At 50.4% G+C, this 21,984-nt stretch overlaps 1 protein-coding gene across 1 annotated transcript in view; it reads right to left on the reverse strand.

Moving 5' to 3' along the window:
- Positions 1-21,984, reverse strand: part of CGNL1 (cingulin like 1) — a 43,843-nt gene that overhangs the window by 14,663 nt on the left and 7,196 nt on the right. The window contains exons 5-13 of the mRNA XM_060259818.1: positions 19,572-19,720; positions 18,004-18,139; positions 17,544-17,756; positions 7,572-7,778; positions 6,767-6,871; positions 6,046-6,198; positions 5,399-5,569; positions 2,401-2,562; positions 1,300-1,389 (exon numbers count right to left, since the gene is read on the reverse strand). Coding sequence (XP_060115801.1) covers positions 1,300-1,389; positions 2,401-2,562; positions 5,399-5,569; positions 6,046-6,198; positions 6,767-6,871; positions 7,572-7,778; positions 17,544-17,756; positions 18,004-18,139; positions 19,572-19,720 — 1,386 coding nt within the window. The remainder of the gene's footprint in view (positions 1-1,299; positions 1,390-2,400; positions 2,563-5,398; positions 5,570-6,045; positions 6,199-6,766; positions 6,872-7,571; positions 7,779-17,543; positions 17,757-18,003; positions 18,140-19,571; positions 19,721-21,984) is intronic.

Here is a 21,984-nt window from a genome sequence, read left to right on the forward strand (position 1 = left end):
ATTAATTCATGTTTGGGGTTTTGTTGTTGGTTTTTGTTGCTTCAGAGGCGGTGCACCAAGAGCGCTCCCAGGCAGGAGAAGATGGGAAATGGCAGAACTTCAGGAAGGCAACGAGAACAAATGCCTTCAAAGTGGGAATGAATACAATTGAGCTGGAGAGATGGGAAAAGGGGCCAGCCAACTTGGGTGCTCCGTGCTGCCAAGACACGCCAGATGTGCTTCTTGTCAGCAACCTCCGTCTTTTGCTAGTTGTGAACTGGTTCCCAAACCCTGATACTGCCAAGGCCGGGCTGCGTCTGCCAGTGACCACCACCTGAATTTGGTGGGTGCCCTCCAGACGGATCAGCCACTGAAGCAGGACCCAAATTCTGCTTGACCTGCAGCAGTTTCTAGCCTCAGCCCGTGAGGTTGCTTCTCAGGCCTGGACCGCAGAGTCCCTGAGTGATTCAACAATGCTAGTAGCCTTATTAAGCACCACACCAATGCTGCTCTGAAGGCCCATAAGGCTGCCAGCTCCAGGTTGGGAAATCCCTGGAGATTTGGGGGTTAAGCCTGAGAAGGGAGCTCAGCAGGGTATAATACTATAGACACCACCCTCCAGGGACCCCATTTTCTCTAGGGGAACTGGCCTCTCTGGAGTTCAGTTGTGATCCTGGGAGAGCTCCAGCCTCCTCATGAGCTTAAGGACTGTGACATAATGGCAAAAGGGGCGTGACTGGAATTGACAGCAGTCTTGCTCATCCCCCGTTACCTCTGGGAATTCACTGCCACAGGATACAGCGATGGCTACTTGGGAGCGGCTTTTAAAGAGGATAGAGCCAAATCCATGGAGGACAAGTCCATCAGCTACTACTTTTAAAGAGGACAGAGCCAAATCTATGGAGAACAAGTCCATTAGCTACTACTGGCTGCTATAGCAGGGAAACGACACCTCCCCACTCAGAAACAGTCTATCGTCGGATACCAGAGGCTGGGGACAAACCCAAAGGTAAAGGGCTATTGCCAGTATTCTGTGCCTGATACCAAGAGGACCACAACCAGTCAGAACAGACAATGCCTAACCCAGTCTGACTCAGTGTAGAAGGCTGCCCTGCACAGAGGGAGTTGTGTCCAACGTAAAGCTTGTCGATAACCCTGATCTGTTAATACCTCTCACTCACCCACCCACTCACTCTGGCTAGAGGTGACAAACACAGAACTTCAGTCACTCTACATAAAACAAGCAGCTCTTCTCTCTTCTGCGCATCAACAACTGGCCAGAAATATCACAAAATGAAATAGAAATACATAGACCGGTACCTGCTCTCTACACCTGCTGATCCTTTCTGACAGAATGTCTGAATTATTCCTCTCTTCCTCCAGCTCCAGCTCCAGCTGGGACATCTTGTCCTGAAAGGAGAGGCAACATGGGTTCGCTCCGTCTTAACATGCAGCTACTGAGCAGCTCTTCCCAAAGCTGCACAGATCTGGATGAATAAAAATCTGCTCAGATCTGGATGAATCTGTGTTAGAAGTCCAATCAGAGAAGAAAGCCTCCCAAATGTACATTAACTCTGTCTTCATCCGGAGATCCTTTATGCAAAGAAGTCAGTAACTATTTTATGTGTGCATTTATTACATTTATATCCCACCTTTCCTCAGGGCTCAAGGCGGTTTACAAGTCATCATTCAAAACAGTACAGTTCAACAGGAACAACAATAACCTTCCCAATAACCCAAATTTATTATTTATAACAAAGCATCCTCCGGGTTCACGTACTGGTGCAATCGTGGCTGGCATCCACCCATTAGAAGGCCAAGGCTCCAAATTTCACATCTGCCACAGAGCCAGAAGTCTTTGTCAGGCACAAAGCACAGGCTCTGACATTTTTCTTTCTGGAAAAGGAGAGGGGGAAGGGTCTCCAGCTGCCTGGAAGCGCAGCAGCTGAGTGGCCAGATGCACCAGTAGCCCACCCAGTTGTTTGGGGCAACAACGTCTGCCGGGGGCTCTGAAGTAACGTGATAGGGTGGATTCAGGAAGAGGTTCTGCTCTGCATCCACACTTTTGCTCTCATTCACAAGACTGCCAGAATAAAGAGAAAGGGAGACACTGGAAAGCTGGGCCCCATTCCGTAACAGCCAGGCCTGTATGACATAGGTGTGTTCAATTGGGACCCCTCTGAGAGGTCGGAAAGGAGGCAAAGAATGAAGCTTTCTTGATTGGGAGCAAAAAGAGACGCAATACAGGAGGGAAAAAAAAGTAGCCAAGTCTGCCTTCTCTTTCACTTTGGGTGAAAAGCAGCACATGAAAAGGATTCAACAAGCTGCTCAAACAAGGAAGCCAGAACAGCAGACTGGTCCTCTTCACAACTCTAAAAAAAATATCATCACCCCAGCCCACCCCCAGAGTTGGTTTTCTACCTCCATGATCTTGGCTTGTCTTGCCCGGTCTTCCTTCAGGTGGTTTTTGGCTTCCAGTTCATACTCCAAGGCTTTCACCGTCTGTTCCAGAAGCTGCGTTTTTGTAACAGCCTCATCTTGTGCTCTTTGGTGGTCCCTTAACTCCTCTTCCATAAAACGCATCTGAAACGGAGACAACCTTGGCTTTCAGCAGGGACCTGAGTCCTTCTGTGTCTCATGTACCACCTAGCACATCCTTGAGGATTTCTACTGGTAGCATGAAGTCCAAGTTGTATTCTGCACAGGCCCAGCTACCTATGGGAATCTGCTTTCTCCCAATCCAAGCCAAACTCAAGGATGCAAAGAACCACTGCCGCACCCAAAGCTAGAGATGCCAGCCTTCTGGTGAGATCTGGGGAACCCCTGGAATTACAGATATCTCCGTGCTACAAAGGAGAAAATGGATGCTTTGGAGGGCATTGTATCCCACTGAGGTCCCTGTCCTCCCCACGCTTCACTCCGGGATCTCCAGGAGTTTCCCAACCTGGATCTGGCACCTTAACCACCCCCTGCTGGAGACGGGGAAGGGGGGGATGTGGCAACCCTACACTTGCCTTGTGCCAGGGCACAGATCTAGGAGCAAGCAAGCCCAGAATGCCTCCTTCCCATCTTCTGATGATGCCTCCATCTTCTAGGATTTGGCTGGTGGTGTTGAGGGAAAGTTTTCCTGAAGTTACAATCTGTTTATGAACTACCCTCCTGAGGAAGGCCCATCCGAGGCCTTCTCTATTTTGTTGGCAGTACATGGCAAAGTCCATCCTGGACTTTTGACCGAGATGTTTCTCATGTTCTATTTCCACCCTGCCCTGTTTTTGTCCACCCCAGGAAAGTCAGATATTCTGATCCATTTGGCCTGCTTTTGAAGCTTCAGTTTCAGTATTCTGAGCTTTGAATCTATTTTACATCTTTGCTTTATTGATTATTTGTAGATAGAACCCATCTGGCGTGAAAGATGACTAAAGGAGTTTCAGAGGGGGGGCCATGTTGGTCTGTGGGAGAACTGCTAGATTTTAGAGCCCCGTTGCACCTCAGAGCCCGGCAAGTGTTTTGGAGTGTGAGCTTTTGACAGCCAGAGCTCCCTTCCTCAGACACGAGGAGCACGAACGGCTAGTTTCAAGTCTAGTAGCGCCTTAGGAGACCCACAAGATGTTCAAAGGAATGAGCTTTCGAGACTCAAACACTCCCTTTGTTAGATTAAAGGAGCTCTGACTCTTGAGAGCCCATACCTCAACCGTCTTGTTGGTGCAGGTGAACTCTAATCCAGGCAACAGCTGAATAATTATGAGGGTTCAGATGTCCAGCTAATGTGTAAACAGCCATTTTGGGATATGTGCCTCATTTTGTAGGAAAGAAAGAAGAGACTTAGAACGGGGGGAGGGGGAGAAAGAAGAGCAGGCACAGAAAGAGAACGCAAACACAAGCACAGAGACGACTTGTGAAGGTTCGATCACACGCTGGACTTCTGGCTGCACCACTGCGGAAATGGCATTAGACCAGGCTTGCAGGTGACACTGGGGAAAAAGTGGCGTCTTCAGGCAATGAGAGCGTGGGGCAAGAGACAGATTAAAATGCATGAAACAGAGGAACACACAAATAATACTGTGGAAATACAGCTCATTTGCAGCACACAACTGCAGCTATGCCAGAAAGCCTAGTTTACCTTGTTTTAGCTTCCACCATAACATCTGGGGCTTCTGACCTAACTTTATCAGAGAGTTTTATAAGAGAGCACCTTCGCTTGGTAAATTTAAAATGGAAACAACATCATTTCCAGGGTGGCTCCACCAGCAGGACCAGAGGTCAATCGGTACTGAAACATCCAGCGGGTGAGAGACTAGTGGAGAAGAGGCGGGGAGTCGAGGGCTCTGGGTTTTTCTCTGATCATGCTCAAAGATAGAGCTCCAGACAATCAGGCAGATGACCGGCCCCATACAATGTTTTTACATGGGACTGCTCACAAGCAAATACTTCCAGGCGGGTGGTCACGTTGGTCTCTGCAGCAGAAGAGCTCAGCTTGAGTCCAGGAGCTGCATACAGTCCAACTAGCTTTCCGGGGTGTTATGAGCTTGCAGGAGTCAAAAGTTCCCTTTGTCAGATGCTCGTATCTGATGAAGAGCTCTTTAACGCTAGACAACTTGTGCCCTGGCAATCTTGATATTTGGAAGCAGAAAATGTTGCGCAAATCTCTGTGACTCGTTGGCAATAATTTGGTAGCCACAAGATGGCAGCATTCCAGTAATGTTTATGGCATGTTGGAAGAATGTTCAGACTAGATGATTTCCTAGGCGAGGATGGTTTTAGGCTTGCCAGGTGCCTCTGGCCATTGGCAAGGGGTAGGGTTGCCAGATCCAGGTTGAAAAACTCCTGGAGATTTGGGGGTGGAGCCTGGGGTGGACAGGGAACTCAGTGGGGACACTGCCACAGATCTCACCCTCAAAAGCATCCCCTCTCTGCAGGGGAAATGATCTCTGGAGCTGAACTGTAATTTCAGGGGAGCCCCAGGTCCTACAGCTTGTTTCCATGACCCCATTATCTTGGGACAAAAGACCCCTAAACCTCTTCCCAATCTTTACCTGGCTGGTTACTGGAAGAGGCTGTAAGTGAGGAATGGAGCTTCTCTTCATGCGGAGGCTCCAGTTCTATGACTTATTTATGGATTTTATTTACATCCTAAACTTGTCAGTGACTCATTTTCAAATCTGAATCAGCCATAGTCTTTTACTTCCTGTTTGCAAAAATAGGCCGCTGGTGTCATCCTCCTCCTAACCAGTTCAAGCCCGTCTCCCTTTGATTCCATCCCTCTTGCCCATTACCGGCCATGTGCCATTAATGGCTCTGAAGGACCAAGCCCAGATGAGAACATGGTCTGGGTGCTCTCCCTCTCTCCCACGTGCAAGCACAAACTGGCACCAAGGATGATCGCACAGCCACAGGTTAAAAGAGGGTCAACGCCGTTTACCTCGTCCTGCATCTTGAGGGCCGTCATGCGCACCTTCTCTGCCTCCAGGCTCTTCTCTTTCAGCTGCCTCTGAGTCTCAGAAAGCTCCCTGCGATTCTTCTCCTTATATTCATCCAGCTGGTTCTGCAGCTCCAGGGTCGACGCTCGTGAAACCTCCATGATTTCAGCCATCTAGCAAACAGGGGAATGTGAATATGGGGAGGGGGATGTTCAGAGCATTTGCCAGGTATTCTCCTGACCTCTCAGCTAGAAACGTGGCCTCGCCAAATCCTTTTGCCAAAAGGTGAGAGCCCTGAGGACAAGCTGCCCAGCATGAGCTGCCCTTGCCACGCAGTGCCCAAAGGAGGCCCTTGACTTCAGCAGCTGCCTGCCTCTGCAGGCGCCAAGGAGTGTGGATGGAGCAGGAGCAGCTCCATCCATCTGCACAGCAGGACAGGCAGAGGTGGAGGGGGGGTTCATGTGGCGAGGGGGGCGTCTCCTTTATGTGACTCACATCTCTGTCTACTATAAAATCTTTTGTTTGCTATACATTTTTAAATTTTGTTTCTTCCACCGGCAGCCACCCTTGCCTTTGTCCGGGGTGGGGGGGGGGAAGAGGGGGCTTTTCTGTGCTTCCCCCGCCTGCCCAACCTCCAGCGCTGACTTGCCTCCTTGTGCAGCTTCTCAATGGTCTCATCCAGCTGCCGGCGCTCCTTCTCCAAGTCGCTCTTTGCCCTGCTCAGCTGCTCCTTCTGGTTCGCCTCGTCCTTCAGCTGCCCAGTCAGCCGCTGCTGCTCCTGGCTCAGCTGGGCGAGGCTCCTCTGCAACCAAAGTGACTGCATGGAACTCGAACACAGGTTGCTGCAGTATTCTTCACCCCAAAGACAGCTCTCCCAAGCAGGGGGGGCCACAGCAGAGGAAGAGGGTAACTGGGAATAGCTGCTCTTAGGGCAGAGGTACAGTTGCCAGCTCTGGGTTGGGAATTCCTGGGGATTTGGGGGTGGAGCCTGGGGAGGCCAGGGTTTGAGGAGGGGAAGGGGCCTCAGCAGGGTCTGGCGCTGCAGAGCCCAGCCTCCAAAACTGCCCTTTCCTCCAAGGGGACCCATCTCCATAGCCTAGAAACCACTTGCAACTCCAGCAGGTCTCCTATCCCAACCTGGAGGTTGGCAACTCCATGAAGGGGCCAGTCTCTGTTCTTCTGGAAAGCACCATGCCCACTTCTATCAGGTTCAGGAAAAAGACTCCCCACTCCCCCCGGCCACTCCCCATCGCCAAGCCACCACCTCCCCTGGGGTTTCTATATAGCGACAGGCAATGTGCAGAAGATCCCATTGCAGACTCCTGGGGGAAGGACTGACTGTGTCCACTAAAGAAGGGTCTTCTCTTTACCTGTGCCTCCTCCAGCTGAACTTCCAAAGAGCTCTTGGCTGATGCCAACTCCCAGCTCTCCTCTTTGGCACGTGCGAAGGCCTCCTCCAAGTGCAGCTTGTCATTCTGCCATCAGAAAACAGAAGTTGCTGTGGATCCCTTTCTCCCATGGAGCTCTCAAGGCAGAGCTTCTGGAGCTCCCCATCCCCCCCCCCCCCCACCATCAGGGGCCAAGGCCAGGCTGAGAGGGCATGACTGGCCCAAGGTCACCCAATGGGCTTCCTTGCGTGAGTGGGGATTCAGACTCAGGCCTCTTCCCTGCCTGGTCTAAATTTGACCTGATGCTCACTGCACCACTTTGGCTTTCTAGTTACATTTGAAAAGGATTCAATAGTTCTCTCCTCCTTTGGCTTCCCAAAGACGGAAGCCTGAACAGAAAAAGGGTTTCCCAGGGGAGGGCCAGTCTTTCCCTTGGAGCTTCCTGGAATGAAATACTTCTGCCTCCATGCAAGTAGAGCACACCATCCTTCCTTACTGCCCACAGGGTCAGGATCTGCTCCCCTCCCCCCGTCTTCCTCCCACGTGGCAACCATGGCGCCTCCTTTCCTGCAGAATAATGCCCCCCCCTCTCTTCTGGGGCCCTCCTCCCCTCCAGTTCCTGCCATGGGGGTGGGCTGGGCTGGGCAGGCCCCTTTGAGAGAAAGACTTTCCGGCAAGCCCCCCCCTTGCTTCCCCAGCCTTGGCTGCCTCCCAAGCCCTCCTTTCTTTCTCCTTGTTCAGCTGGGCCTGGGAATGGCCATGGGCAGGGTTGAGCCTTGGAGCTGACCTCGCCTTTCGCTACCCGGGCCTCCAGGAGGGCCGCCTCTCCTCGCAGGCTTTCCTTCTCTCGCTCAAGTTCCTTCCTTTGGTCCTCCAGCTCTGCCAGCCTTTCCTTCAGTCGCCAGCTCTGGCCCTCCAGCTCCTTCACTCGCTCCTCGACGCTTCGCTGCATCTCCTGGGTGCCAGCCTGGGCAGCGGTCAGGGCATCCGCTCTCTAGGGAGGCAACACAATCCATCAGCCGGAGCTTAGATTTTGACACGGGATGCTGAGAGCCCCCCAAAGTGTGCCTGCTCCGAAGTGACAGTGGCCTGCATATCTGAAGCCAAGAGTGACGCTGACACGCAGCTGCTGCGCACCTCAAGGCACAGCCCTGGCCACCAGCACCACGTCCCTAACAAACGTGTTGTGTGGTTCTTGATTTAAAGTGGCAGGGACTAAAACACCCCCACCCCTGGCTGCTAGAGAGTTGGCCTCTTCTTCTGGATCACTGGGCAGCTGAGCATTTGTGGCCAAGAGGAGGGAGAGAGCACAGCCGAGTGGGAAAGGAGGGGGTGGGATCAGTTTTAAACACCTGAATATTTAAAACATCATTCCGAACCTTTTTACAAACTTTGTTTTGAATATTGTTAAATTTCTGTGTGGAAAATTCTGCGTCTGGAAGGATGCAGGGCCTGCAAGGAGCAAAAGTGAGCGCATGAAGCTTCCTTAGGTGGAGTCAGTCCACCCAGGTCAGCCTCTTCTGCTCAGACTGGCAGCCACGCTCTCTCCAGGGTCTCAGGAGATGCCGGAGCTCAGCAATACAGGAGGAGGAGCAATGGAAAGCACCAGATGGGAGGCCACTCTTCTGGGCAAGGGGAAAGGCTCTTTTGAAGAAGCCAACTGTAACGTGCTGTGGAGGGGTCAGAGGAACAAACAGCCTCCTCACTGTTTAGGAAATACACAGTAGGGGAAGTCACATCAACCTTTTCCCCACTGGTCATTCAGATCATTTTCTTCTAATGCGATTTGTTAACTCTTTCTTCAAAGGTATGGAGAGCAATACAGGCAGTCCCATGGTATTAGCCCCACAACTACATATGAGGCTGGCCCCAAGTGCCTAGTGAACTTCATGACTGAGTAGGGACCTGAACCCGCGTCCACCTGATCTTAGTCCAGCACCATCTGCAGACCCACCCAGTTGGTGTTCCTGATTTACAGAGCTCTCCTTGATTTAAATGTAGCCCCGTGGCGCAGAGTGTTAAAGCTGCAGTACTGCAATCCTAAGCTCTGCTCATGACCTGAGTTCGATCCCAGCAAAAGCTGGTTTCAGGTAGCCAGCTCAGGTTGACTCAGCCTTCGATCCTTCCGAGGTGGGTAAAAGGAGTCCACAGCTTGCTGGGGGGAAAGTGGAGATGACTGGGGAGGGCAATGGCACACCACCCCGTAAAAAGTCTGCTGTGAAAATGTTGTGAAAGCAACGTCACCCCAGAGTGGGAAATGACTGGTGCTTGAACAGGGGACCTTTCCTTTCCTTTACTTGATTTAAAGCCAGCCCATTCTGTGAAGCCATCCTTCTTTCTACAAGAGCGGAGAGGTGATTTGGTCTTTTCAGCAGGCTGCCTACAGCAGCTTCACCACTGCCTGCCTGGATTTTGCCGATGCCTTTGACCAACATATGGGAGTCGGGTCAGCAGATGGCTAAGAGGCGTCAAAGAGCCTTAAAGAGAGATTTGATTATCATGCTTAAGTACCTTCTGGGCATGGACATGGCTGTGAGAGACCCTCTTCTGGGACATCAGCAGGAAGTGCTGCTGAGCAGAAGGACCCAAGGGATCCCACTGCCTTCACTAGTCCTTTGAGCCACAGAGCTCCATCCGAAGATGCTGGTGGCAACAGTCTGGGGTAGGGGTCCCCAGCCTTTTTGAACTTGCAGCGCCTTTGGAATGCTGATACAGTGTGGTGAGCATGGGCACAAAATGGCTGTCTCAGGAGGCGGAGCCAACCACAAAATGAAGAAGAAGAAAAAGAAGATATTGGATTTATATCCCGCCCTCCACTCCGAAGAGTCTCAGAGCGGCTCACAATCTCCTTTACCTTCCTCCCCCACAACAGACACCCTGTGAGGTGGGTGGGGCTGGAGAGGGCTCTCCCAGCAGCTGCCCTTTCAAGGACAACCTCTGCCAGAGCTATGGCTGACCCAAGGCCATTCCAGCAGGTGCAAGTGAAGGAGTGGGGAATCAAACCCGGTTCTCCCAGATAAGAGTCCTCACACTTAACCACTACACCAAACCGGCTCTCCGTGACTTGAGTCACACTGTGAAGATACTTGTGTCATGGTGGCAGCTGCTGCCAAAACAGCTTTAAGAAAAAAAAATCTGCACAGCCAATCAAATCTGCAGTGGCCAATCAGAAGCCTTGCTAGACAAAAGCTCTATCTGACCATGCCCACTTTCTGAAAATACCTGGCAGTCACCAAAGAAGGTGTTGACAGATGCCATCGTGCCCACAGGCACCAATTTGGGAACCCCTCCTGTAGGTAAACAGGGCCACAAGAAGAAATTGACATATTGAGAGCATTCTAAGCACAGGCTGACCCAAACTGTGGCTGACTTTCCTTTGAGTGTTTTACGTTCAACGGAACAAAACGGAGCTGGAAAGTGGGCCAAGGGCTCTGCCCCCAAAGACCTGGGTATAAGACTGAGCCCCTCTGGGAAGAAGTGTGAGCCCCAAGCCCTCCTCACCAATTAGCCTGCCCCTTTCAGCCCTTTCTGAGCCTATCTGGAAGAGCCAGTTGTAGAAGGGAGCAGCAGGTTTGGGGTTTTCTTTAACCACAGCTACACCAGGAAAACAGCTTTCAAGTCTTTCCCCCCCCCCCACCAACCTCACTTAGAATTGCACAGTTGCAAGGGGGGATGGGTCCTGGGAATATGAACAGAAGCTGCCCAAGGCAACCCAAAGCTGTGTGCCAGCTCTTAATCGCCAGCCCCTGCGGGTCACCAAAGACCTTGGCAGCAGCACAAAGGGTGGACTTGCCCTCCCATGAATGCCCGCTTCCAGGCTCTGCCAGGCATGGAAACACAAAATGCTTTTCCATCTACCTGCGAGTGGAATTCCCCCTCCCATCTCTGCCCACACACCCCAGCACAAATCCTATTCTGGGTATAACCCACAGTTTACAAGGTTCAGAGCTGAAAAGTAAATGGCTGATTGGTTTGCTCACATTTTTTCAAGACAGAATTCCATGCCCCATCAGCCACTCCTTAATGATTTCTTCAGCTGCCTTTTCCAGAGCCCTGTACAGAGGGACCAATGTGGCTGCCCTCAGAAACTATCAAATTATTTGTAGCAGCAACTGTGCCATCACTTCCCTAGAGCATCTGGAAGTCTGCTTGTGACACACGAGTCCAATTTGCTAAACTATTAGTTTACACCATACAGTACATTTTTTAAAACAATCTGACTCTTTAACAGAGGGACTCTTGCACCACAGGAATCCGGGAAAACGCCAACAGCTGATGGCTTCCTTTAGAGATTCTGATCACTGTAGCCCTGGGAAAACAGATCTGAGCAACGGGCAGACATATGGTCGGGTGTATGCGGGTGCGGGGGGGGGGGGGGGACTGAAGGACATTCCCCATGCCATCTATAATGCTGAGACCTGAGTAGGTGCTGGGCTTTCCTGGAGGCCAGGCACAAGAAGAATTTCCTAGCCAGCTTGGATCGCTTACAGCTGGCTAGGAAATTCCCCAGGATGCATGCCCCTTGGCCTGTAGCACAGGCCACATTAAGCAAGAATGCCAACACCATGCTCCTTTCTCTGGATGTCCACCTGCAAGGTATCTGAGAGCTAAACATGGTCTGGAGAGGGATCTCTTTGAGGAACTTGCAGCAGTCCTTCCAAGGGTTAACGTGCAATTACTCATGTCAACACCTTCCAAGGAATACAAGCAACAGAACTGGCTGGGTGAGATTCCTATTGCATAGAGACTGGCAATACCAGCTTGCTTGCTCACTTGTGCTCTCTCCCCCTCTCCCCAGATATGCTCAGGGTGTCTGAGGAGGCAAGGAAAGCCCTGAAGGGCCAGCCTGTGAAGCCTGGAATTCCACTCGCTGTTTTCTCAGTCTAATTCCCGGACCAAGATCTTTGAGAAGGAAGGACAACGATGGCCAGGCTGATTCACAGCCCAGCTTGCACTGCCACTCAGCACACTTATCCACCCTCAAATCACACGAAGGGTGCTGACAGCAGACCTGGACAGCCTGTGCAAGACAGCCCAGCTTGCACTGCCACTCAGCACACTTATCCACCCTCAAATCACACGAAGGGTGCTGACAGCAGACCCGGACAGCCTGTGCAAGAAACAGAAGCTGCTATCTGGGGAAGCCATCTTTGAAAGGGCACCGATGGAGCAGGTGTACACTGAGACGCAGTGAGGTTGAGAGGGGAGTCTAGAGAACTCCAGATTCCTCGGCACAGTCCCTTGTCTTTGGCCCTCTGGCATTCGAAATGGATCGCATTTGGTTACCAAGCACTGCAGGTGAATCTCCCCCTCCGCCTGGCTCTTCAGCTCCTCCTTCGAAGAGCTGCATGTGTGATTCTGGTGTGCAGAGACACTTGTGTGCAGGATTCGGCCTGTGCACCATACTGTACAGCATCTCATCAACTCTGGGCTGCCTGTCCCCGCAGATCAGCTTTGGCAGTTTCAGAGCTGCCTTGTGCAGGGAGCAACCCAGTTCCCTTGCACGGCTGTGTTGATGCAGAGTCCCTGAGCGAGTGCTTCTGCTTCACCAACATCATGTTTTAAATCAGTGCTTCCTTCCAAAGTGCAATCTCAGAAGCAGCTGCATCTGAGCCCACATTTCCTGTGCACCAGTTCCTGTCCCTGCTGTGGCAACATTGCAGGAATGAACACTGCCAAGGGGTGATTATGCTTTACCAGCTGATTGTGATCTCTTTGTGTTGGCAGCCAAGCTCAGTGAGAACTTTGCATTTCCTCCCAGCCTGGAAGCATTCCGCAGCTCGTTCCCCGAGACCTTGCTGATGAATCTTCTGAACAGACTTAATGTTGGTGGTGAAATAAGCTGGTTATTGTCGCTGGATGTAAGAATGTTGCCATCTGGACAGCTGACACCCAAACAAGTGTATTGTGCACCCAAGAGAACAAGGCCAAGTGCCAGTCCAGCCAGGGGTAGCTGGCCAAGAGGAGCTGCAGCAGACACAGCAACAAGTCCTGTGGTGATCCCAGGTGGCAACACGGCTGGCATCACCTCCATCAGCTGCCGGCTCCCACTGAAGTGTGGGAGGCTCAACCCTTCTCATCAGCACCTCTCCAGCACTCTCCGATTTGCCAGGTGGTTCCAGTCACCAGAGCTAGTTTGAATTCGGCCTGCAGCTGCTATTGAAGTCCAGGAAAGGAGAGGCTTTGTGCAGGGATTGGGAGTGAACTGCTATATACTTAGCCTTGGAGAAAGGCTACATACTCCCTTCTTGGAGAAAGGCACGCCTGTCACAGGCAGTGAGGGAGGATTAATCCACAGGCACTGCAGGGCTCAGTGTTTTGGAAAGGCATATTGCTGCCTCTGCATCATCCAGATAGCACAAGAACAACAGCCCACTCTGAGCCCAGCTGGCCCAGAAACCATGCTGCGCTGATTCCGGGAGGGGCCACATGGAATTCAGCATGCTTAAAAGGGCAGGGGTGGCTTGCATGTGTGAATGGGTGGGATCAAGCATGCAGCCAGGACTTGTAGGTCACATGGGGTCTGGGTCTCAGGCACGGAGCTGTCCTATGCACCACCAGGTGGGAACAAACATGTCAATTTGGAGCAAGACTGGACTGTGCTGGCTTGCGCCAGGTTAGCAATCGTGACCGCAGCTGCATTGTACTCTGAATATCCAGGCGGGGCTAAACAAACAATTCTGTTTCCTTGGGGTTCACATGACCCAGTACCTCATGCAAAGGTGGACAAGAGAAGCAGCAGCCGAGGAAGGATTAGCCTCTGCACCAGCGATTATTCCAGTGCTGCCAGGTGATCCTCTTAGCCACTCGGCCTGCCAGGCTCTGCAGTGCCGCCAAGGTCAGAAGAATCAAGTAGAATATTAACTCGTTTTCCCAGCGTGGCCCAAGTCTCGTGGGACAAGGTGAGTTTCTGCCACCATGACCTCAACCTGTGGACTTGGCAGGCCTTACATGGACACGCCAGAGCTTCCACTCCACCAACCAAGTCTGAAGTGAGCTGTCACCAGAAAGGGGTGCTTTGCTTGCTCCTGTAATGCAACAAGCAAACCTAGCCCAGCGTGAGAAGGAGGACGTTGTTGTCACAGGGACAAAGCTACAGACATCACAAAAAGATTTGGGCACTCACAGCAGGATATCCAAGCAAAGGCCTTCATCAGTCAACTAGCACAGAAGTCCTCCTGTGTGGGCCTCACTGAACCAAAAAGAGAGGCATGGAAGACCCCAGATCCACAGCTATGGTCAGTTTCTCTCCCAGATGTGGTACCCAGATCTTGCCAAGAAGAGAGCATCCATATTAGATATAAAGCTGGCCTAGGCGGAACTGTGGGGCATCTTTCCACTCACAAGGACCCTTCACTGAACATTTTTTTAAAAGTTCATAGGAAAACAGCTCTCTCAACTAACAGATGACAGCCAAGCAGAGCGATGAGGTCTGGGGCACCCAAAGCAGGCGAAGGAAACTCTTTCCTTCCTACAGACCCCTCCCCCCACATACAGAGCTTTCCTCAGCCTGCTCCAGGCAGCCTTCGACTACGCCAGGGCCCAAAGGAATCTGTTTAGTTGCAGCATCGTGATAAACCCCACGTGCACACCTGGGGAAGAAGCCAGGGCCATGAAGGGATCCACATGCAGCCAGAAACTTAGAGCCAGCCGTGTGGAAGGCCTGAAGTCTGAGCAAGCCATTCTGGCAGCCAGGGCCAGAGGCAAAAAAAAGAAGCAGGGTCGAGTATTGGCTGAGAGTCAAAGGTCAGAATCAGGAGCCCAAACTTAAAGGCAAGATCAAGTAGGCTCTTGAACATCAGGTTTCAACACTTCCAGTGCTCAAGTTCTCCATGCCCAGGAGCTTCCAGAGAGAGATAAGGGAAAGGAACTGGCCAGTCATAAGGCCCTGGGACTATACAGGGAGGGCTCAGCCCCTTTGCAGCACATCATGCTCAAAGCCCAAGCACTTCCTGACAGACTAAGTGTATTTCAAAAAAGAGGGGAACTGCTGAGAGCAGTGTGTGTGTGCATGCGCTAAGAAGACACATGGCCACTTGGCCTTCCTTCCCCCAGCACCGGCTGGACACAATTATAGGTCCAATAGGGAAGAAAGGGACCGGAAGCCCAGCTGCTGACTCTTTCCCTTCCAAGAAGCTTCTTTATTGGCCACAGCACACAAGACACAAGTCACGTGCACTGAAGTCCCGTCGCTACACCGTAAAGTTCCAGAAGGGAAAAGGGGTATCATGCACTCTGAATGAAAGGGAAAGAATTTCTCACACATCCAGTTTGAGGAACAGATTGGAGAGGGGAGGTTCCAGTCCTTGACCGTTCACTGTCTGTTTAGAGGGATTAAACAGACCCTCTAATCTGGGTCTTGTTGGCTTTGTGTAATGCCTTGCCGAGATCATTACACAGATTTGTATGTGAACATGAACTCAGTTTTATGAGGAGGCAAATCTGTTTTATGTCTTGAGTAGGCAGGAAAAACGGAGTAAGTCATCCCCTTACAGCACCAGGTACAACAGCAGGGGCAAATGTTCCTTTGATTTTTCTCCAGTCCAGGCAGAGCGGCGAGGCGTTGCTAGACACACAGATACATCCCTCTGCAGAGGGACCCAGGACTTTCTGCATATGAAATATGCTCTTGAGATAAAACCACACCCTTTTCTTCTAAGTTTGGTTATCCCCTGGGCAGGGCATGTCTGAGATTTGAACACAGGTCTCATTGTATCATCCCACAATGCAGGTCAGAAGACGCTTCTGCATTTTTTTATTGGAGCCAGGCTTTAGCTGAGCAAACAGCTTCTCTTCAAAGCAAGCTTTTCAGAACCAAGAGGGGCATACTCAAGCGGCTGGTTGTTACCCAGTCTGGTGTCCTCAGACAACACATCTTTCCTGGGTGCACTCTGAATGCAGCTGACTTTTGGCCTGCCAGGGGGAGAAAGGCAGCCTTGACAGTCCTACTGAAAACCTTGCCCTGCAGACTGATGGGCTGCTATCTCATTCCTGTTTAGCTCACTAGACCATTTGGCATCTTATAGCACTGCCCCATCAGAACTTGTTTCCCATTTTGCAATCCAGATGAAGACACCATTTTAAGTGGACCAAAAAAGTTCTTAGACCTTCCCCATCTTCAAAAGGCCCCCATTTGACCCTTTGGGAGTGGGTGGGGCTCATCCTCTGAGGTACCCTTTAAATAAAGGGTCTCCGATTTTTTTGTGCTTGGGGGCACCGTAGGAATTCTAACAAAGGGTGGTGATCACAACCAAAAACCGGCTGCTGCAAGGAGGTGTGGCCAACTACAAAATGTCAGAGAGGGAGGTCATGTAGAACTCTAGGAGTAAGTCTTCAGCAATGTTCCCTCTAAGCTGCAGTCTTGTGAGCAAGAATTCTACTTTGTGGGCTGCTGCCATTAAAGTTGTGAGCTTAATTTGAAAAAAAAAAGTGAGCTACTGTATAAGTGCTCTGGAGCCATTTTTCCTGCGCTAAGACAAAAATGCGTGAGCTGGAGGTTAAAAATCTGTGAGCTAGCTCATGCTAACTCAGCTTAGAGGGAACACTGGTCTTCAGCATGTCAAACAGAAGTCCTGTTTAACAGGATATCTTTCCATCTGCACAGCCAATCAGAAGCCCTGCTGAGCAGAAGTCCCTCCTAGCCCCGCCCGCTTTCTAAAAGCACTGGTGGCCACCAGGAAAGGTGTTGGCGAGTCCCTCAGAGCCCACGGGCACCATGTTGGGGTCCTCTGCTTCAGGCAAAGTGGCCGACAGCCAAAGGGAGAGGATGAGGCTTTGCGCTTCAGCACACAGGCTCCACCGCAGGTTGAGCTGGGTCAGCCAGAGGATCTCTCCGTCAGTCCTGGGCCTGCTTGGCTTCGCTGGGGGGCTCCCAGTTGTTCCCATCCGCCTGGAATCGCTTTGCATCAGGGAAGAGAGGTCTAGACAAGCCAGCAGTGCCCAGACGGGTGGGGAGCAGAGGCAGAGGGGTCCTCACCCATGGCACACCCCCCACACCCCAGTCCTGCCAGGAAACAACGAGCGGGTGTTCCTACCTCCTCCCCAATTCAGAGCCAGCCCTCCTCTTCCTCCCCCCACCCCGCTGCATAAGCGAGGCTGGATCCTTGTTGCTTCAGACAAGCCCCTCTTTCATTTCCCCTCATTTGTAACTGCAGCTCCATAATTGGGAAAAAAACAGTCAATTACCAGGGAAGGTCTTTGAGAGACAGTTCATGGGGTTGGGGTTGAGCCTGAGCTGTATCTGTGATTACTGAGTCATAAACAAACTGTTTTGCCAGCGCTGGCTGGTGCTTCCTCTCGAGGGCACTCCCCTCCCCAAACCAATTGTTTTGTGTCTGAATGAGGCAGACGGGAATGCAGTGTTGACCATGGGAATCAACACCAACCCCGTAGTCCGGCGAAGAGCAGACAGCGAAGCCCCTGCTGGCAGCTCAACATACATACATCACTGTCAACAGCACAGAGTTACATTTGAAGGGCAGAAACAGCAAGACTCGAGGCTGGGCCTGGGGGCGGGGGGGAGACAATTGGCACACAAGGCCCACGGCTGAGTGAGAGGGCGGACCCTGCCCACCAGGGCACAAGAACCACCCAGGGCTGAGGAGGAGAGGAAGGAAGACATGGGTCATGGCTGGAAGGCCAATCCCAGTCAGAAGATTTTCACCCAAGTAATGGACAGGCCCCTGCTGTCCCCTCCCTCCCTTCCTCCCTCCCACCCCCCTCCTCAGCACCCCTCCGCTCCAGCTCACCCCACGCTGACCTTTGTTGCTTCAGCTAAATCCTCCCTCAGGGCCTGGAGCTCCTGCTGGTGCTGCTCCTTCAGCCGATCCATCTCCTGGTCATGACTGGAGACCTCCTCCTTCAGGGCCCCCTTCAGGGCGGTCAGCTCCCGCTCCCGCTTCCTCAGGATGTCTTCCTGCTGCTCTTTGGCCATCAGGATGGCCTGCAGGTCCTGCTTCAGCTGCATCAGCTCCTAGGCCCCCCCAGGGTGAGAGACAAGGAAAGGTAGCCTTCAGCTGGGGAGCCCCACCAGAGTTCCTGCCCATGTCCAGGCCAGGGATGTGGAGGCTGGGAGGGGCAACATCCACCACAGCAATTGCAAAGCGGCAGGAAGGCAGTCTCTCCTCCTCAGGCACAAATGCCCTCTGCCTTCCGTCACCAGGCCTTGCTGCCCACCACTCAATCCTGGCTCCAGCCCAGAAGACCTTGCTGCTGCTCACCTGAATGAGGAGCTCTCGGTCACCATCCTCGGCATGTTTTGCACTGTCCAGTTCATCGTGCATCTCGGAGAGCTGATCCTGCAAGTCCCGGATTTCTGTCTGGTGCTGCTCCCTCTCCATTTTCACTTGGAAAAGCCTCAAGAGGGAAAGAAAGAAAAAAATAAGGTGTGTGTCGGGCTGGAGAAGGAAACTGCCAATGTTCCAGGAGCAGCCCTGTTTCTAACAAAACATTCCTTATCTTCTAGCTTCAGAGGAGGAAGGAACAGACCCCACAATTCCACGGCAAAAGCTTTCAGGCCTTCTCAGTGGTGGCCCCCTCTGCCTCTGAACTTCTCAAGCTCAGGAGGACAAACAGAGCCAGTTCTCTCCCAGTACTCAAAAAGATGCAGTTTATTCACTAGAGCTTTTGGCCGTCGTGGCTACAGTTGTATACTGTAAATCAAAGTTCTTGCTTTGATTTCCGTGATCTAAGATAGATCCAGGTGGGCAGCCGTGTTGGTCTGAAGCAGCAGAACAAAGTTTGAGTCCAGTGGCACCTTTAAGGGCAGCAAAGCTTAGATTCTGGGTATACGCTTTTGTACCCAGAGTTAAACTTTGTTGGTCTTAAGGGTGCCCCTGGACTCAAACTTTGGAGAGCCAGTTTGGTGTAGTGGTTAAGTGTGCGGACCCTTATCTGGGAGAACCGGGTTTGATTCCCCACTCCTCCACTTGCACCTGCTGGAATGGCCTTGGGTCAGCCATAGCTCTGGCAGAGGTTGTCCTTGAAAGGGCAGCTGCTGTGAGAGTCCTCTCAGCCCCACCCACCTCACAGGGTGTCTGTTATGGGGGAGGAAGGGAAAGGAGATTGTGAGCCGCTCTGAGACTCTTCGGAGTGGAGGGCGGGATATAAATCCAATATCTTCATCTACCTCACAGGGTGCCTGTTGTGGGGCAGGAAGGGAAAGGAGATTGTGAGCCGCTCTGAGACTCTTCGGAGTGGAGGGTGGGATATAAATCCAATATCTTCATCTACCTCACAGGGTGCCTGTTGTGGGGCAGGAAGGGAAAGGAGATTGTGAGCCGCTCTGAGACTCTTCGGAGTGGAGGGCGGGATATAAATCCAATATCTTCATCTACCTCACAGGGTGTCTGTTGTGGGGCAGGAAGGGAAAGGAGATTGTGAGCCGCTCTGAGACTCTTCGGAGTGGAGGGTGGGATATAAATCCAATATCTTCTTCTTCTTCTTCTAATGGTCTAAGATGTTTTACTGTAATCTTTTATTGCAGTTAGCAGTCGCTCTCAGGGGCCTATTTCTAGAGCGTTAATAGCAACAAGCACAAAGAGCAGAGAAAGGATTTCAGCCATCAGTAGAAAAGCTGTAGCTTCCAACATCTCCAGGAAAGCAAGAACAGGAAAATGGATTCAGTACTTCAAGAGCCATTAGCAGAGTTTTCTACAGCTCACGATTCTCTTGGACTTAGTACTGAGGGAGAAAAACAACAATCTGATCTGTGGAATTCCGGAGTTCTTCCAAAGGGGGAGGGGGAGAACAGAGAGAGAGAGACAGAGAGTTGGTACAGAAAACATACTCTTCGATACTTTGCTGCAGATCCTTCTCGCTCTCCTCAGCCCGTTTATGGAAGGCTTCTTTTTCCTCCAGAGCCTCTTCCAGCTGCCGTTGCAGTTCTTTCAGCTCTGCTCTTGTTGCATCTATTTCTTCTTTGAGGTTCTGTTGATTCTGAATTATGAGCATCAAAAATTTTAATTATGGCAACAGCATTTAACAAAAAAAAGGGAGAGGTGGTGTGTGGGGGAGGCCCCCCTCAGAAGGTGCACGAGCACCAAGTGGTTGTTCAGTCTCACAGTCGAGTCCGACTCTTTGCGACCAAGAGGCCTCACCAAATGAAGGGACATATTTGAACAGGGGTGTCAAACTCATTTGTTATGTGAGCCAGATCTGCCATAAATGAGATCTTGTTGGGCCGGGCCATGTGTGTACCTATTTAAGATTAGGTAGCAGAGATATAAACTTTTTAAAGGACACAGACAAACGTGATTAAATATTTTTTTAAAAAAAACACCTTAAAATAAAACATACTTAAGACATTAGCACTTGTTGGTCTTAAAGGTGCTTTCTTTGTTTCTCTCCCATGGAATCCAGGGACCTGGGCAGAGGAAGCTCTGGCTCTTTCCCTCCCTCCCCAGGGGACCAGGAGGAGGAGAAGCCTCAACCAATGAAGAAAATAGAGATTTTGCTCTGTAGCTCCTGTGCAACTGAGCAAGCTTTGCAAAGCAAGCTGAGATGCAGAAGGACCAAAACAAAAACAACTGTGCCAAAACAATTACAAACAGTCTCTATTTCATAAGAAATATATATATATGTATCTACACACACACAGAGATACCCTATGAACAATATATTCAACAAGGGGTAGGTTCTATGACAATAAAGTCCATAAATTCATGTGGCAACAAAATTGCTCCTGAGTAGTTGAGGAACCAGATTCCCTCAAAAGAAGGCTCCAAAGGTTGATATATCCCTAATGTGCCTGTCGACTTCTTGGTACATGTTTCGCATCAAGATGCTTTCTCATAGAGCCAGTCCTGAATGAAATTTTTAACAGAAATATTTCTCCACTGATGACAAACTATGTCTTCACACAACTTACAAAAGGCACATGCTCATCAGAAGGATGCAGAAGAAAGCAAGAGAGAGGGAGAAGGAAGCAGACAAGAACCAGTTGCTTGGGGGCCTGATAGCAGCCCTCTAGGGCCCCCAGGCCGCATGTTTGACACCCCTGCATTAGAAGATGTCGTTTTGGGGGCTCTTTTGAAGAAGGTGATGTTCAAAAGCTGGCAGATGTCTTTCTTAGGCAGGCATGAGTGAGATATTTGTCAAAATGAGGGGAGAAGCTGTGGCTTGGGGCAGAGGCTCTACTTGGCATGCAGAAGATCCCAGGTTCAATCCCCAGAGTCTCCAGTTGATAAGGACCAAGCAATAGGTGATGTGCAAGACCTCTGCCTGAATAAAGTAATTAACAAAATTGTGCCAGGAGAAAAAGACATTGTTGACCATAAAGGCATTAAAAGGGAATTTTACAAATACTATGCTAAGTTGTTTAAAAGCCAAAGTGTAGATAGAAAAAGAACTGATGCGTATCTACAGAAAATTAAGGTTAACTCATTAAAAAATATATAGAGAATATGTTGAATAAACCAATTGAGAGAGAAGAAATAGAGGAGGCGATTAACTCAATGAAATTAGGAAAAGCACCTGGTCCAGATGGCTTTACGGCAAAATTTTACAAAGTTCTCGCAGAGACACTACTACCAAAACTTCAGAAGTTGATGAACATCATAAGAGTAGACGGAAAAATTCCTAGTACATGGAAAGAAGCAGTAATTTCCTTGATACCGAAAGAAGACAGAGACACCACAAATGTGAAAAACTATAGACCAATTTCATTGCTAAACAATGACTATAAAATATATGCAAGAATGTTAGAAGAACGTCTTAAACAGCATTTGAACAGTTTTATTAAAGAACACATAAGATTTCTTCCCAAGAGACAAATTAAAGACAACATTAGAACAGTTATAGACATTATTGAATATTATGAGAAGCATCCTGAAAAAGAAGTAGCATTATTTTTGCAGACGCAGAGAAAGCATTTGATAATGTGCATTGGGATTTTGTGTTTGCAGTGATGGAGAAATTGAGATTGGGAGAAGACTTTATTAGAATGGTAAAGGCGATATATTTTGAACAATCAGCAAGGCTCTGTATTAATGCAGACTTAATGGAAAAAATGATAATAAATAAAGGAACAAGACAAGGTTGCCCTCTATCTCCACTGATATTTATAATGACCTTAGAGGTTTTGTTAATTCAAATTCAAGAAGATAAAGAGATAGAGGGACTAAAAATGAAAGGTTTTTCTTATAAGTACAGAGCATTTGCAGACGACGTGATGTTTATAAATGAAAATCCCACTCATGTAA

Source organism: Heteronotia binoei, chromosome 19 (assembly GCF_032191835.1).
Source record: "Heteronotia binoei isolate CCM8104 ecotype False Entrance Well chromosome 19, APGP_CSIRO_Hbin_v1, whole genome shotgun sequence".
NCBI lineage: Eukaryota > Metazoa > Chordata > Lepidosauria > Squamata > Gekkonidae > Heteronotia > Heteronotia binoei.